Raw genomic sequence first — 18,331 nt, 5'->3', positions numbered from 1 at the left:
TTTGTGCTTTCAGTCGCCTCTTCCGCGTGGGTATCCGCCCCCATCTTCGACGATGCTCTTCGATGACGATCCGGGCATTATGTCCGAGGTGGAAACCTCCAGTACGGGATTTCGACGAGGTGGCAAGCAAAGGAGCAGCTTGCCCGTTGTACGAACGCCCAGCAAGACTTTGGAGCGACCACTAGGTAATACACAAAGCATAATTAAAAGTAAATAAATATAGATGGACAAAAAGAAATAATAATGAATCAATATCGATTGACTAGTTATATTATTATACATTTCTCAATATTTGTAAAGTCAGTCCAACTATAAACATTGGGAAGAAAATATCAGTGTATTAAAATTTAACTGACAAAAAGATCAATTCCTTTTTCTGTATAGCGTAAACTTATATTTAATTACATATAATCTTAAAATTAATTGTAAGATTGCATTTATATATGATTGCTATAATTTTATTTCAGTTTTATCGGATAGTTGTCTTGTATGCGCGTATATATGTATATTAATATTTCTAAAATATTTTATGTATTGTTTAATTTTTATATTACGACTTTACTGACAAAACAATGCATTTCTGTATGCGGTTCCCTAGGACTGGTGTTCCTGCAGTACAGGAACGAGACGAAGAGGGCATTGCTACCGAATGAGATTACCAGTATAGACACGGTCAAGGCCCTTTTCGTTAGAAGTTTTCCGAAACAACTCACCATGGAATATCTAGACAGTCCTCACGTAAAGGTTTACATACACGACAGCAATAAGGACATGTTTTATGAACTCGAAGATTTAAGGTATTACATTTTTCTACGATTATAAATATCTTCCTTTTTATTTAAATAGTTAAATATTATTTTCTTCTTGTTTGTTTTTGCAACGATAATTGAACAAAGTTAAAAATATTTTAAATTTAATTATAAAATTTATAACATAAATCATTTAATATTCTAAAGACATTATAATTTAAATTAATTCAATTAATTCAATTAATTCAATTTTGTTATAATAATGACTTTTAATCACGGCTAATTTTAATAAAGAAACATTATTACAATATAACATCAAAGTAACCGTAATTATTTTGGTTTTCAGATCGCATCTGAGAGATATCAGGGATCGCAGTGTTCTGAGACTTTTCGAGAGCGCCGACGGAGTGACAGGAATGCCGGGACCCTTGGGAGTACCAGGAGGTGGCGGCGGTCTACCGCCCCATTGGGAAGATCAGAGCTACTTCAGCGAGCCAGAATTTGACAGCGAATATCAGCATCAGCACATTCACAAGAGCAAGGTAAGTGCACGTTTATGAGACTCTGTCTTTAATCCATAGCACATTCTCTTTCTTTGGAGAACGGTCAGGTTTTTACTTGATAGAATGCTGTCATTACATGGTATTATATTTGAAAGATATTTATTCTTTTATTTAAATTATAATCGTTATTGCATACAAAATTTTTTAAAAATAAATTAAGATAATAGAAGAAAATCTCAAAGTAACAATAACTATTAATATCATATGATATATATGAGATACGATCAATAAAAAATTACTGATTTTAATTAATAAAATAAAATAAAAATACATACTCTGCTTTATATTAAAAAATTGTTTTATAAGATCGAATCAAATAGAACAGAATACAATTTTTATTTCATAAAAGCTTATAAAAGTTTATGCGGCATGCCTACGTCACACGTACGTAAAACATATCAATAGGGCTAAGTCTTAAGCTTAGGCAACCGAGGCGTCTGTCGCCGATCGATCAAGGCGGTTTCCGTCACGCAATTAAATTCTCCTTCGTCTCGCCGAGGTCAATCGATCAGCACGCACTTTAAAACCGTGATGAGTGTTCTGTTAAGAACGATCATTATTATTCATAATCAGTTTCTCGAACTTACAAATTAATATATTGTATTACGCCGACTATGTATACATTTCACTAATGGAAATTTCTCTTAATTCTATATATATATATAATTTTTTTGTTAGTAATGTTACGATTAAAATTTCTAGAAGTTTTCGGTCACATGTAACAATACTAACAAAAAAAATTGTAACCATTTTTTAACTAGTTTTTAAAAAAATTAGGAAATTATTTACTCTTTATATTACTGTACACATTTAAATACTGCAAAAACATTTTTCATTTTTGAACTTTTCTATGTGATATAGTTATAAATTATTTATTAACATATCCCTTTTTATATTTAACAAAAATTGCAATAACTTTTTTTGTTACAATTGACCCAAAACTGGTCACATACAAATAATTGTGAAATGTTTATACAGTTCTAAATGTCATACAATTAATTAGATAGAAATTGCAAATAAATATGATCGGCAAGATACTGTCATGCACAAGTTTCTCATGGCAATGTTCTTGGCATCTTTGAATATTCATAAATGCCAACGTTTACAAATGTAACATAGAGAAAAATAACGATACATCACCAGAAAATAATGTATGTGAAAAGAAATTAATGAACAGCGACAAATAAATCAAAAGACTCGAGTGACAATCTTCGCTTGTAACTAAAAATAATCGTCAATCTAAACATGGCGTGGGATACCTGGGAATGTTTCGTCGGTCTTTCGCCGACCTTTTAACAAAACGCTATCGTCGTTATTAGCGCGATCGTGGACGCACCCCTGAGAATTGACGCGAAACGTTCTTAAATGTTATTTTGCACATCGACTCATGGCCGGTGAAGAGATTAAAATGCTTTACACGTCGGTATAGCTGGCATGTAAAATGCTCCAGAATAAAGCTTCTTGGGCACCGTTCTCCAGCTCATGACCAACGCCTTTTCGAACGGTTCCTCGGCGCAGCCGTCGCAAATGTCCATCACTTGTCTGACCTCGCCTTCGGCGGGTTCTCGTTCGTCCTCTTCACTCGTATCCTTCGTCAATTGCAATCCGAAACTCGTTAATCCCGTGAAGTAGTCGTTGTCCAGACCCTGAGGAATAGAATATCCGTCGTCGAAAATCGACCCGTCACTCAGTTGCAACAATCCTCGCTTCTTCTTCTTCTCGACTTCGCGTTTTCCTAGTTTCTTGTCATCCGCAATTTCTAACTTTGGTACAAAAGATACCTGAAAGTTCGAGAAATAAAATGCATGTTATACGTGTTATCGATTGAATAAATAGAAATTTAAAACATGTATATATATATACATATATTTGTTTATATTAATAATAAGATTAAAATTTCTTTCTTTCTCTCTCTCTCTCTCTCTCTCTCTCTCTCTCTCTTAAAGTGATTTTCCGAAGATTTTTATTTTTGATATGTCTTAATCGGATATTTTTATAGAAAACAAAAAGATTATTAGAATGGAATAATATTAAAAAATGATATAAATTTATTAAGTAAATAATCTTTATAACGCAATACAAATTTTTTGAACTATGGAAATTTACTGAGAAAGTTATAAAACGCGCAGCGGATTTTTTCGTAGTAGTTCGTAAGTAATACAATGAAAAATCTCAGGATTTTTGTGCAAGCACGTCGAATGCATTCGCTGATGTTTAAATTATTTCCACTCTAATTCACACTGTAATCTTTTAATTTCCTACGTCAAGTAGGTCGGAAACTGAAGGAACTTACAATTTAATGCTGTTGAAGAAAATTCTTTTTGCTGTTAGAAATTTTTACGAACGAATATAGATGTTTAAGCTACTAATATTTTCCACTTAAATAAAGCAGAGTATACTGTGAAATGAAACATTGAAAATATATATATAAATAAAATGCTAGAAATTGTAGAGAACGTCTTATTAGAAGGTTTTCATTCTTTAATCGACACGTAGAAAATTAATTTCGACTTAATTGGGCTTACCTTGCCATTGGAATTATCAACTTTCGAAGTTTCATCAGTATCTCTTTTTGCAATCGATTTTTCCGATTCGGTCAAACTCGATATTATTGTTTCGTCTTTAATGTTTCGCTTCTTTGAATCATTTTTTTCTCTCTTAAAAAGATTACGATAGAGTCCGTCTGCAAAAATCGATGACTGCGATGGACTGATGAATTGTATTTGTGAAGGAGGAAAGGCTGTTGAGAAAACATCGAGATTCAAAGGCGGAAGCGGTTGTGGGGGTGATTCTGGTACCGGTGGTAATGCTGGATGACGAATGGTTAGGCCGTTTTGTACGATCTGAATCGTCGCTCCTGGATTGATCTTCACCTAGAACATTTATTCGCACGCATGAAATATTCATGCTCGATTGAGCGTAGCAATATGTAGGAGAAGATAAAGAGGCGTTTCAAATAACACGTATGACGTCTAAAAGGCGTCTGAACAAAGAAATTATAAAAGCTTGAAGAAACATAAAGACGTCCTACGAGACGTCCTAATTTTTTAGACGCTTCATAGACGCGCCTTTTAGACGCCTCCGCGTTGTTTACAGTGATGCTAATTAAGGAGCGGAAGGAAGATAATTAGCTTGATGACATGGCACACGCGCGCTCTCAGATGTAACAAAGTGAGAGAACGTAATTGTACTTGTGTATTGATCTGTCCTCCAGTGAGAAAGGGATGCGGTGGCAAAGGTGGTCCGGTTACAGGTGTTTGCGTAGTGGTTCTCGGTATGTTATTACTCGTATCGTGTTCGTAATGATGGGCGTGATGGTGCTTGTGATCCTTGTGTGCCTTCCCCGCGGTCAGCGCTACGTTGTAGAGCTGTACCATTGTCAGTTCTCCTAAATAGCCGCCGGAACCTAACAAGAATCGTTATCATCTTATGACATGCTATAATATTTCTTAAAGCAATAATAGATTTTCAGCTTACATGCCTAAATTATAAGTAAATTACATGTGTACATTTTAAATTTTAATTTTGGCAGCATAAAAAATTTTTTACATAATATATTTATATTTTTAAATTATAAATGTAATAAAAATATATTTTAAAAAAATTTTACATATGTAAAAATATATCGGAAAATCGATTTAACTAATTAAGAATGTTAAAAATATAAAGAAAATTCAAATATTCAAATTTAATTAAAAAGAAAATACAACGTTTATTTCTTCACACATGTGAAGAAACCGTTCATGTTTAATATCATATCGATAATTAACCCGTTATTATGAAAAAGCAACATTTGTCTTTTTATTTTAAAATTAATAATATAAGTGTAAAAATATCTTTACCCGGTGGCGCGCCTTCACCCTCTAAGAAACCACCGCCCAGTTGTCGTTGCTCTTGTCCGGAAATGGCGATTCCGCCGCCTTTGATAACGTGTCCAACCAACTGGAATAATCACGGCAATACAATTTTTTTCGTACAATGGATAGAGCAAAAAATCTAAAAAGTATTTTCCGATAATCGCCTTTTTATTTATTAGACTAACAAGCGACACGCGTGCAATTAATTTGAAAATACAGTTTGACCTAAAAGTGATTTAATTGATTAATCGAGAAAAAAGGCGAACATTAGCGATATATAAACTACTGACGTAAATAAAATATATAAAAACTTTGGATTTTGCGTTCCCTATGTACGGATAAATTGCACGTCCGCAGTCACGCGCGCCGCGCTATATGAAAATTTAAATTGGTTTCTGTGCTTTTTTATTTGAAAGTAACCTTGATATCCTCGGACGAGAATAACGCGATATATGGAATTCTATACTTTTCCATTTTCCGTTTATTCTATTTCGTCGTTCATTCTTTTGCCATTTTGTTTCTATTCAACGCAATCTGAATACAGGAGGCCGTCGTCTCGACAGCTCCTATGGAGCTGAACAGTGAATTATCTTTTTAATTGCGAATATCGTTTAATTGCCGACAACTGTAATTCTGTTTAGTAATTATTATAACTTTATTTATCTAATTGTGTAAATGTGTTTATAAAATATATTTAACTAAATTTCTATAATATTAATAGATTCGAATAAAAATGGACAAAATTTCTAATAAATAAACATCTCAAATATAGTACATGACTCATTTTTATAAAAGTATTATATTATGCAGTTGGTGAGCAACTATGCAAGTCGTCTAATCAAATGCACATATTAAGTACAACAAAACCATGATGATAGTGCACTTAACTTTCGCGTGGGAAAGGCACGACTAAACGCGACATATTCGCGAACGTGACTCGTGTACAGAAAATGCCGGAAGTATGTTCGTTTAAGAAATTCCTGGCGCGTTTAACATAAACGATAATTGAGAAAACTATAATGTGGGATTCTTGTGCAACTACACAATATTCTTATACGAAACAAGACATGCCTTCTCATGCCACATTGCCTATGAATGTTTCTCTTCTGTTATTCTAGTACGAATGCAATTCGCGTCATACAATTGCGGAATGATAATAAATTATATTACGATATGTGAAGTCGCGCAAAATAAACGCATTTCTATTTTGCAAGAATTTAATTGAACACGGATATTTTTACTTATACAGAAATAAGAATTCTTGAATTATTGCATATAATTTGCAAGAGAAACAACGCATATTTTTAATACAATATTTTCTATAATTTACTTGTATGTATCTAAAATATATCATGTATCAAGTATGTCGCGAAATTTTTTTTGCGCGAAGTTAAAGAAAATAAGATTGTTTATCTCAATAAATCGTTGTGTTTTGATGTAGCTATAATATGTATATTACACTCATTATTTAAAAAAAATATTTTAATATTTCTCTAATTCTTAAAAATTTTTTTAGATTACATAAAAATTTGAAAAATTAGATGAAACTGGAAAGATAATTAGTACTTAGATGATTAATAGCTCGGAATTAAAAGCTACAGTACATTTTTTTTACATTGTAGTAGTAGAGTCATGTGTATGGTCGGACGCGTCTTCCATCCAAGAATAATCATTTGTAGCTTTTTTATGTAGTATGTCTATTAAGATGAATATTTATTATTTTGTAACGATTATATATAATAACCGAGCTTTATAATTTATCAAGTTTGCACTGCTGCATTATTAATAAATTAATTATCATCGTTTTTTACAGTACGATTTTAGATCTTTTGAATTTTGCGAGATTTATCCGTTTCTTATATCTTACATTGAAAAAAGCAAGTCACAAAAGAATATATATCGCGCAAAGAAAACTGAAAAAAGAACATAATGCGCATTTTATTTATTAAGGCAAAATGAATATTAATATCCTTAAAACTGTATAAACGAAAGAACTATTATTTTAGATTCAGACAAAACACGAGGGAGCGATTAGCGGCACGATAATAAAGCTTGACTTGAACACGAGAGAAACATTTGTTTTTATTTTTTATTAGAATGTCAAGGACAATGCGTCACGACGTCGTTGTATAAATATAATTTTAAGTTTTGAAGCCTTTTATGGAGTAAAATAATCAAATGTCCGAATTTGAAAAATTGAATTATTCATTTTTTTTTTCAATTCCGAGATTGTTTATACGTCTGTCTATCTAAGAATATGCAGTAGGGTCAAAGGCAACATAAAGTCGTGCTTACCCTGTTGTTGAACCCGCGACCTACGCGCTCGTCGTTGACCCAGATCTGCCATTCCCCGGTACGACCGTTCCAGCTCTGACAGGAGTGGTACCACTTGTTAAGTCTCAACGGATAATTCAATCTGTACAAGTTGTGACCGTTGACGTTAAGCATGTAGTACGAACTTCTCGGTGTGTTTGCGACCCACGACAGTATTCCTCGTGGTTGATCACCGACTGGAAGTCGAGAGTGAGAATTAACTCATATACGAAAGAAAGAGAGAGAGAGAGAGAGACAGACAGAAGATTCTCTTATGCACAAGTAGAATCATGTAACATCTCTATTACATGATGACTGGTGAAACTACTACTAGAATCAGCAGGCAGATTTTGACAGTTTCAAGTGTAAAATTCGCATTTGATATTTTCGAATACTTTCGCGCTATAAAGCAGTCGAGTGAGGATGTACAAGAGCTTTTTGCATTCGTATTTTATAAATGTTTGAATTTATTAACAAAAATTAATACTGGATTGTTACTTATTTATTGTTTTAAAGTCATTCTTAATTAATCTCAACATTAATAATTTTTTCGATACTTAACAGTAATAATTTATTAAATACAATTATTTTCTATATATTACAAGTTTTCTATAAATTTTTTTTATAATCTCTATGTTTCCAGAATTACTAATTTGTTATATTTATATAATAAGTTTAAAGAGCTTTGTCTATAACTTCTAACTTGCTATTCTATAAAATTTTGTATTCGATTTTATTTATCAAGTTATAATATAAATCGATTTTTCTTACTTATGCGAGAGCTTTATTAGAAATAAATTAAATTTTTATTGCATTTTTATTCTCTAAAAGATCTAAAAAATTACTTGTAGATTAAAATTTTTATGACGTATATAGAAAGATACTTTTATTTTTTTATGTACTATAATATATGGTACATTTCTAGTATATTTATTGATTCTGGAAGAGACTTTTTTTTAGACACAAGCGAAGGGAGGGACTTATTGTTGGTGTATTTATGACACCGCACATATCCGCCTATTGTCACGTTCTCTCGCGTCTACGGAAAAAAGAAAGAAAAGAACAACCTGTATGTGTATGGGTGTGTATTTGCAACTTTCTACAACGGTACAAAAACTGCAAATCGCGCGGAACCTTTCTAAACTGCATATTGAAAACATTGCCGGACGACATCATTGTTCGCGCATGAATAATAATAATGCACGGGCGTAAATCGATTCTTAACATGACATGAAGGATGGCAGTCCGTTGCATGACTGTTACTTATAAAGTTAAATCACTAATTTGCAAGAAGAAAGAATGTTGTGTGGGAATCGATTACGCAATGAGACTGAATAAGACTGTTATATCACATCTCTGACGTTTAAAGATTATCGTAATGTTATTTGCTGTATCGTTTATAATCACACAGAGTGTACGATTTTAATAAGAACATTTTAATGAAATGCTGTTTCACATTCATCATACGTAAAAACAATTATTTTATTAAAAACATTATCATATATTGCTTTAATGGATTATAATAAATTCATAAAAACAACAAGTACAATTAAATTTGAATATCGCTAAAGTGATTGATACTATCAATATTTATGCATATATGTTTGAACTTTATATCAAACTAATGTTTAAATTTTTGTTACGGAAACAACATCTCTGCAAATAGATAATGTTATTTGTGATAATTTTGGGCAATATTTTAACTTGGCTAGAATATTCAAGAATAAAATTGCAACGTGTTATTTTTTGGATATGTATGTATTATCTAAATATCATGGACACGTAGCTCATTTTTACAAATGCTGACAATTTAATTTACCTAACCGTTTATTTGCAAATTTGCTTATCCGCAATTTCCGCTGTGTTAGTAAACAATATATCAATTATCGAGAAACTGGGTCAACGGCAAATTAACGCGCGGCGTAAAATTCGTTAATCAAACACACTACAATTTAAGACCGCAGGTTTATGCAGCGCTTTTACAGCGATAACGAGTTTTCAATGCAAAAAAAAAAAAACATTTATCTTTCTTCTTTATATATTTATCATGTTTTAATTACAGATAAATGAGACATGTGTAATTAATGGCAAATTGGTTATTTTTTTTTTACGTGATTGGAATGCAAAGATTATTTTATTATCATAGAAATTGTACAACAGATTTCTATACATGCCAAAATATTTCCAAAAATTTCTACGTAAAAGTATTTTTAATAAATTTCATTTTAATACGTCTATGTTTAATACTTATTTCAGATTTAATTAAACCATCAAATAATGATCAACTGTTGATTTTTACTAAAAAAATATTGATTTTAAATTCTAATTTTATATTTTTGTTTTCGCGTAGTTAGAGATGGAAATAATTCACAATCTAAATCGTATTTTTAACGCCATAATATCCGTAATAATATGCGGAACTTTAGGCAATAAATGTGGTGGACTTTCGCTTTCACATCCGATATATTTCACAATAAGATGTAAGGTGAAAGGAGAAAGAAATGAATTTCAGCGCGCACTCACCTGCGTAAGAGAACAGAGGATGGTCGTTGGAATGATTGTAGAATTTCGTCCACATACAAAGAGTGAACTCCTTCATGTTTGGCAGATCTGTCTTGTAATGGATGTACTGCAACGGAATGAGAGATAAATCGTTAGATCGTGTCGGCGAATGTTCGGGTGACATTAATTTCGTACCTATCGCGATTTAAATTGTCAATTCTCCCGGTATACACTGCGAAGATTAATGTGCTCCGTGTGATTTAATCACCGGATGCGCACTTCCGCGTATCACATCGGGTCTTACATTATTAATCGTTGGCATCGATCCCGTCGCGATATGATCTCTCACTAAAACGCACGTTAAAGTAAAGCTCGTCTGTGCGAGTTCCCTCGGATACGTTCGAACAGATGCAATCAAGCAATCACAGAAGAGATAATATCTGTTGTTTATAATGAATAATTAGAATTAGATAGGCATTTGAGCTTACATTCTCGCACTAAATGATCTGTCAAATAATATTGTTAAATCGAATAGAGAAATGTTTCTTCAAGTGAGAAAATAATACGAAAACGTATGGAAAAAGGAAAAATATCTTTTATTGCCACACACAAGCATAATTTTATAAATATATATTTTTTTTTTAATTTGTGACACGAAATTACAACAATTATTGCATTTACGTATTAATTAATTATATTGATCGTGACATACCGGCACTTAATTGAATTCACATATGAACATTGCTCTTACTCTCTAGGACGTACATCAAATATAGTGATGAATAGTGCACACCTTGATGCCTTAGGGAAATTGTCTCCCACGGAATCGTGATGTGATAACAAGCACTCGCGTTTACCGTGTTTATTGTATTGCTACTCTAAATATTAAATATTATTTCTTAATATGAAATATTAATATAACAAGCAGAAACGAATTAAGATAATTATGGAAGAGATTATAAAACATAAAAATGTAGATTACTTTTTTCTTAGAATAATAAAAATTGAAACATTATATTAAATTAAAATATCGGGAGACTATGCTATGCTGTTAAAAATAATATATTTTAACTTGAAACATTATTCGTTTTCTTGTGTTTATTTCTATTATTATTGATTTTCTCCGTCACTAACAGATTTTACAAAATTTTTTTCTGCCACTTTTTCAAGCAAAAATGTAACAGTGCATCGCAATCATATTTTCAAAAGTCTTTTGCGATGAAAATAAAATTGTGTTTTATGTTATTTTTTTTTGTGTTTCTATTTTATTACCAAAGAAACATTTGTTTTAAGATTATATTTCCAGAATGTGCCTTAAAAAATATCAGATGCAATTTTTTTGAACTACTTTTTTCTTCACTATTATTCGCGAAAGATTTTTAAAATGGAAGTTCTAAATTCTATTAAAAACCGATACAAGCGTGACTCAATACATAGAGAGACATCTATGAGAGTGCACGATTTTTCTACCGTGATTGCGTGAATTCACGGTTAATCGATTACGTCGTGCGTTATTGACGTGAGAGAGAAGCATAGTTTCTTGCGCGCGTAATTTCTCTGACAGCAGCTCGGTATGGAGAGCGGATTTCGCCAAAAGCGGGCCGCAAAATCGTGGTGGCAACGACTGCGGTCGAGATTGCACGTCCAATTCCTTTTACGGTCGTCAACTCACATAAACTTGCCGTTCACTAAGTATTATAGAAATACACGCGTCAACGCGCATTACACTCGGATAAGGACCTGACAGGTAATGTTTCAACCGACCTCTAAAAGGGGACCTCATAAATTTGACGAGCAGGATGAAATATTCAATCGCGTATATCCAGTGAGATGCGTTCACTCAATTTCCTTGCATGTGTTTGCATTAAAGTGATTTGTATCAGCGATTTACATGACTTATTGACACGCCAAGCTGTAACATCACACCATCATTTATAAGCATGTGTTTCTCTCTCTTTCTCTCTCTATAAATATTTAAAATTGTTATTATCTAAGAGAAAAATATTATATAATATGATGTAGTAAAAAGCTACTATAAAATATATATTTTTTTTAATTAACTGGCAATGTGAAAATAAGATTTAAAAAAAATTTTGTACTAAATTTTCCTTCTCTTGTTTTTGAAAAAATTTGATTTTGATTCAAGGATTGAAAAAAATTGATTCTTTTTAAAAATGAATTCTTTACCTCTGTATATGTTAATTTATTCAAATAAATGTTTCTCATTAATGCTGAAATCTGCTCAGAAAAGAAAGACTACCCAAAACAATCTACCTTGAGATAGTAATCTCATAATTATAAGCATACACGGTATACTTCCTGTGAAAACGCTTCCGCCGTATTAAAATCAATTCGTTCCGCTTCTGTTTATTTAACCCGATTGTCATTTTTAGCGAAAATGTCTACTGACATTTAATTGATTTTTATTTTCTCGGCATGATTTATTCTCCGCAAATTGCTTTTTCACAAATTTATCTCGGCCACCGAGATCTTAATATCCCGGCTAATATTATCGACCATCATGAGAGCGTTGCAAGAAAATAATTGCATTTAACGATTGTAGAAAGTCATACAACAGACAGGCTACCTTTGTTCTGTTTGCGGATCCTCTCATTTACGATCGGCAATTTCGCGACAGCATCTTTTCCCTTATTGTATTCGCAGCTGCGCAATCATTGTCAGCTCTCCTACGTCTAATCTAAACGCTCTTCCGATGATATTACTTGGCACGGGTTTTGATGAACAGAGAAAATGTGCTATCTATCTTGTCCGCTTTCCATCGCGTTCAATTTTACCATTCCGATCGCATCGATAGATTACTCTTTGCAAGAATTGCAATTGTAGCGCAAGTTTAATTTAGTTCTATATTTTTGACATTCTTCTTGTGAATCGTGGACTGTCTTTTAGCGGATTTAAAGCAAAAGAGAAAATTTTTTTATTAGATTATTATTATGAAAACTATATTGAATTACAATGTTTTTTTTAGAGATTTATTAGGATTATATTAAATTATGTCATAAAATTTTAATAAAACATTTGTTGTTTTTTAAATGCGTAAATACGTACAGCTCTATTGGTGAAGGCTGTTAAAATCTCCGTTCTCTAAATAAACCAGTATAGTTTAACTTCCTTTCTCTTTAAGTCAAGTCTATTACTTGCAACGCGTAAGAGAGGTAAAGTGTCAAGTAAACGTCTTCCATTTAATGACTCTATCGGGCAAAACTTCATCAAGTGTGTAATCATGTAATCTGAATATTAATTAATTAAAAATAAAAATGTGATATTGCAATATTTCTTGACATTAAAATTTATATATCTATTAAAAAAACAACAAACTCAAATAACGATTATTTAAAAAATGTAAAGTATATAATTATTATACTTTAATATTTAAATAGTTAAAATTAAAATTTTAATCGCAATTATAAAATTATTAATTACAAATAAAACTTTTTTGGTGCTGGAAAGCGATATATCTTTACTCACTTTCGCTAATCATCTCTATGATTTTACGATTTATTTCCCGGCTGTTTTAAAAAAATCACCGAGGAATATTGCTGCTGCTGTATCAGATGACCAAATAATTTGCCTAGGATATTTGCTTTCTCGACTGTGAGTTGACGTTAAAGACGAATTTGTTCCTGCATTCTGTCTTTAACGAACCTTACAACAGAGAGACAGTAGTGTACTAACCGTAAATAAATTAATTAAGAAACAGATGTAACGATTTCGCCATTTCGGATCACAGTGATTGGTAAAAAATTCAGTACTCGTTTCGAGATTGCGCCCGGAGGGATTTCGTATCTCGAGAGAGTGTTTTCTCCTACTTTCGTTGCCATTTCGCTTGCACCGCGAATCTCCTGGTCAGTGCAATGCCAATGCTCTCTCTCTCTCTCTCTTTCTTTCTCTCGAGCGTAAAATGCACTTCACGTAGCATATGAACGGCAGAATTCCGTTAGCGTTAGTCGCACGCGAAACGCGGATCAGGAAGAGTATAGCCATCGCGAAAATTGTTATATAAATTCTTGCAGTTTATTTAAGAGGAGCTTGTACTTTGTTATAAGACATTTTCTTAAAATGAAAACTTGAAATTTATCGACAAATCCACTGATAAAATTTATATTTGTAATATTTTAGAGTGTTTTATTCTCTATGTACTATAATTTTGCTATACTTTTAATGTATTAAAAATATTATAGGATATATTATCTTCATATCTATATATCCAATAATAGATAGCCTGCAATTATTTAATAAAATTTGTAATGACAAATCATCTTACAAATTGTGGGATATATCAGACCCCGAAATTATACCATAATTAGCAGCGTGTTTCCAATTACCAATTATATCTAATCGCTATCTATAGAGCAATTTGTATTTGGCAATAGCGACTGCAATCCACATTTCCCGATACGTGCATGGATACAATAATATTGATATTGCGAAACTAGAACAAACATTGTTCTACAGCTAGGAAAAAATTTTGCAAACGACTTTATTGACTGTTCTCCAATCGCCATGATTATTCTCGTCTTACATTATTTATACATGTGCTACATATATAATTTTGATGTGTGATTCGAAATGTCTCACACTTTATTGTAGACGATTCTTTTCTATACTGTTAACATTGTTTACTTTAATATAACAGTTATTAATTAGTGAATTTATTTTATTTGAACGCAATATTAATTGTAACGTTGATTCTCTTATAATATTTGCTAATTTTTTTGAATATTTTTCATTTAAAGACTTTGACTTATCGGTACAATTATTATATAAAAATCTATTGCTATGCTCGATAACCTACCTCAAAATACAGCTGTTGGCTCATGGCGACCTTGTAAAGAGAACATTTCTCTTGGTCGTGTGGCAGCAGCAGATGAGAGCTGTCCACGTCGTAGAGCGTCTGCGTAGGCGCATTTTCGAAAATCGATGCTTCCTGATGCAATATACCTGCGCCGACGTTATGGGCCGGCAGAATCGGTCTCCAGGACGACGAGATCGCCTGCGCCACGCACGAAAACGCAATGAAAGTAGCATACGCGAGCAGGATCGACGTCATCTTCGGGCGGCTCGTTCCTCTCGAGCTACCTGCAACTTGACAAATCAAACTTTTAGGTTTTTTTTCTATTATTGATTTTGATAATTATTTTAGAAATCATATATAAATTCTTTGCTCTTTTTTACTCCAAAGTGTTTTTTTTTTTTTTTTGCGCATTTTACTTAAAAGTAATAAATCGGAATAAATGTGATTTTGGTATATTCCACATTTTATACAAATTTCTTCAATTTTTTTCAGAAAAAAATTTTTTACGTGTATTGCATTTGAAGATAAAAAGAGTGTTTCACATCTTCGAATATTTTTGAGAGAAAAATTGACATTATTGATTGCTTCGCTAGGCATATTCGCACATATAAATTCATGCGTACGGTATTATTATGCAGCCAGTTGATTCTTTCGCTCGGTTTATGATAATCGCGGATTTACGACTGCTCGATATAACATTGTTGCGGTGTAGGCAAACAAATCCCGGGAAAGTTACGTCGAATCGGATTCCGATGGAACGTAGTCCACCTCGACTGTGTGCTTCGCTGGATACAATATAATGCAGAAAAAATACCGCGCGCACGCAACATCATTTCGTTGCGAAATTTAATTCAGGCGAGCGTAACGAATGTTGTGTATCGCTTAAGAATGCAAGAATCGCGATGATAGCATCGCTACTTTTTTTTTTCATACTGTTTGCGTACTAGAACACGCGATATTTTTATCTCGTTGTGTCGAGCGTCTTCGAGATGCCGTGATATAGGACTTGCTAAACGGCCTCGCAATGAGATTAGACCTAGATACAAGTAGATACTGAAACTAAATACTTTCTGCATTTTTTCTTCGCATACCTTCGCATACCAGATAATTAGTCTTTTGCTAAGTATGCCTATTCTTGAACTCATAATTAATAATAGAAATAATAAATAATTTCTAAATATATAATTGAATTTTGGCAACATAATAACTCTAATAGAATCATCTCAATATTTATTTATTTATTTATAATTCTATTTTAGTTGCTTCATTTAATCACTCGTGTTATAGTTTTAATTAAATATATTTCTAGTGTGTTATCTTTAACAATAATATGATTATTCGTATCTATACAAATATAAAAACTCTGTTTTGTTATTCACATTTATATAAGTAGATATTTCAAGATACTTTGATATCGGAACTGCATTTCCTCACACGATCTTTTATGTAATATCTGCCTCCGTCGTGTAAAGTTGATAAAAACAATTCGTACGGAAAACGTGAAATTTGCATCGCGTTAAGAAATAGCGGGAATGAATTTTACGGTTGATATAAATCGCCGTCTATTAAAGCTCGTTGTTTCTCGAGGTAGTTGGCTGTGCAAATAATAATGCGTTAATAGTTTTCTAATTACCATTGCGAGAGTACATTTCTGGATTTTAAGCTATCAATAATTGAGAAATTTAATTGTAATTTATCTTTGGCTTAGAATAAAAAATAATGAAAATATGTTATATTATTATAAATATATATATCTACATTTATTCTTTAATTTTAGTAGATCGAAAAAATAGATATATAAAAAAGATCATTAAAAGATTTTTTATATTATATAAAATATTCTAATGTAAGAATTTCAGTAGCAGATTTTTTTCTCCAACAAAAAATCAATTTTTATTCGACAATTTTTATTGTAGAAAGTTATGATTTAGTGTAACAATCAAATTTTCAATACAAACCATCTATATAATTATTTACTTTGAATTATACAAAGCGATTAGAGAGAGAGAGAGAGAGAGAGAGAGAGAATATTTAAAACATTAAATTATTTATATATGTATATATATTAATAATCGAAAAACGCGAAAAAGTCTTTTACTTATTAAGATTATTGAATGAAATTAGAGACGAATTTTATGTCTTGTCTCTTATAAGTGAAACGGTATGATTGAACGAATATGTCAAACGGCAGCACTAACGGAACCTCAATGCGGGAAAGAAGCAAAAACGATAAAATTAACTTCCAGCATCGAAAAATCTACATATCCGACATAGAAAATATATTTTATATTTTAGTAATCGGCAATTATATAATTGCCGAATACTCGAAAATTTATTAATATTATATATTAATATTATTTTATTTTTAATATTATTATATTATCTTTTTTAAGTAATACCGACTTATTATTTTTGAAAAAAAAATGCACATTTCAAATTTTGATCACTGAGATATATTACTGAATTACGTTGTGCACAATTCACTGTAATAATCCTTTCTGTTTAATAGGTGTGAGAGAGAATTCATCCTTTTGTGTCATTGTCTTCTAATGCTTATGTTAGCAGCATCATTCACATCAACAGAGTCATTAATGCAACTTTTCACTTTGTCATAAGAGCTTCTGACGTATCTTCTATAGAGTCTAGATTGCAGTTACTTTGTAACATTATCATGATCAAAATGCGATCAACAGTGAAAGCTATCAAAGCAAAAATTAAAATGCAGTGTCCTGAATATTCCGGAATATTTGAACGACTTTGAAACGATACTCTTTAGCATGAATCATGCCAATTTTTTGCCGAATATATATATGACATCAAATGTATATAACTTTCTTCTTTGTAAAAGAAACGTAACATAACAATATTATGATATTGTTATTATAACATTATTACACCTGGCTAATATGGAATATTATGTTTATCGTATTTATAGAACTTCGTGTTTTATAGTGATTTATAAAATTTTAATATACGTATACAGTCTCGTTTTTTATTCTACAACTTACCACAATTCAATCAAATAAAATTGAGTGATAGAGACACTTCCGTAAAAAACTAACAAATTCTATACAACAAACAATGTCTTTTCAGCTTATAAGCATCACGAAAGATCGAACACTAGACGATAATCCGCCGCGCAACGTCGTTAATGTTGCTTTTAAGGATCGAGATTAATGTTCGCGCGTAAAACTCACCTAGAAATAGTGATCAGCGAGTACTACAGTATGGAGGGAGGTAGATCCTCGCGGTCGTAGAACGGAAAGGTAACTGCCCGCTCGTTGAGCTGGTAAGCTCGCAGGAGGTACACACCTTTCCTCTACTTGGTTGTTTGATACACCTTTTGCCTCGTTTTCAAGCCTGTTATCTCTTCCCCAACGTAGTCAGCCGTCGTTCCGATTGTACGTTCGCTCATACGCATGGAAAGTGCGAATCATAAATCAGTCAAAGAAATTTTTAATAAATTTCTTTTTATTTTGTTGATATTTCGTGGATGTTAATCTCTTCAACCTTTCTTGCGTTGCACATCGCACA

At 32.0% G+C, this 18,331-nt stretch overlaps 2 protein-coding genes across 5 annotated transcripts in view; one reads left to right on the top strand and one right to left on the bottom strand.

The window, feature by feature from the left end:
• LOC126853198 (uncharacterized) overlaps window positions 1–18,331 on the top strand; it is a 167,802-nt gene that overhangs the window by 96,708 nt on the left and 52,763 nt on the right. For both annotated transcript variants that reach the window (XM_050598751.1, XM_050598752.1), the window contains exons 6-8: window positions 14–185; window positions 599–797; window positions 1,096–1,291. In XM_050598751.1, the coding sequence (XP_050454708.1) occupies window positions 14–185; window positions 599–797; window positions 1,096–1,291 (567 nt within the window). The remainder of the gene's footprint in view (window positions 1–13; window positions 186–598; window positions 798–1,095; window positions 1,292–18,331) is intronic.
• On the bottom strand, window positions 1,395–18,093 carry LOC126853214 (uncharacterized). 3 transcript variants are annotated; one of them, XM_050598804.1, is made up of 8 exons: window positions 17,995–18,093; window positions 14,798–15,087; window positions 10,006–10,111; window positions 7,465–7,679; window positions 5,155–5,254; window positions 4,504–4,718; window positions 3,838–4,185; window positions 1,395–3,093 (listed from the first exon to the last, which is right to left on the bottom strand). In XM_050598804.1, exons 2-8 carry the CDS (start codon window positions 15,050–15,052, stop codon window positions 2,716–2,718), a joined length of 1,617 nt encoding a protein of 538 aa, XP_050454761.1. In that variant the 5' UTR covers window positions 15,053–15,087; window positions 17,995–18,093; the 3' UTR covers window positions 1,395–2,715. The 3 variants fall into 3 exon arrangements, with proteins under 3 accessions (XP_050454761.1, XP_050454762.1, XP_050454763.1); XM_050598805.1 differs by having other exon boundaries at window positions 14,798–15,081; window positions 17,995–18,060; XM_050598806.1 differs by lacking the exon at window positions 17,995–18,093 and adding an exon at window positions 17,806–17,924.

The sequence above is a fragment of the Cataglyphis hispanica genome, chromosome 11 (assembly GCF_021464435.1).
Source record: "Cataglyphis hispanica isolate Lineage 1 chromosome 11, ULB_Chis1_1.0, whole genome shotgun sequence".
Classification (NCBI taxonomy): domain Eukaryota; kingdom Metazoa; phylum Arthropoda; class Insecta; order Hymenoptera; family Formicidae; genus Cataglyphis; species Cataglyphis hispanica.
Note: the sequence above shows the minus strand (reverse complement) of the source record. Positions and strands in the feature narration are given on the sequence as shown.

Bases quoted from the DNA above. Each gene is read 5' to 3' on its own strand.
- LOC126853214 (XM_050598804.1), bottom strand. From the start codon at position 15,052: ATGACGTCGATCCTGCTCGCGTATGCTACTTTCATTGCGTTTTCGTGC. The intron at 10,112-14,797 runs GTAGGTTATCGA...ATTCCGTTGCAG, and splicing joins GCCAACAGCTGTATTTTGAG to TACATCCATTACAAGACAGA. The intron at 5,255-7,464 runs GTAAGCACGACT...TGATTATTCCAG, and splicing joins GTCGCGGGTTCAACAACAGG to TTGGTTGGACACGTTATCAA.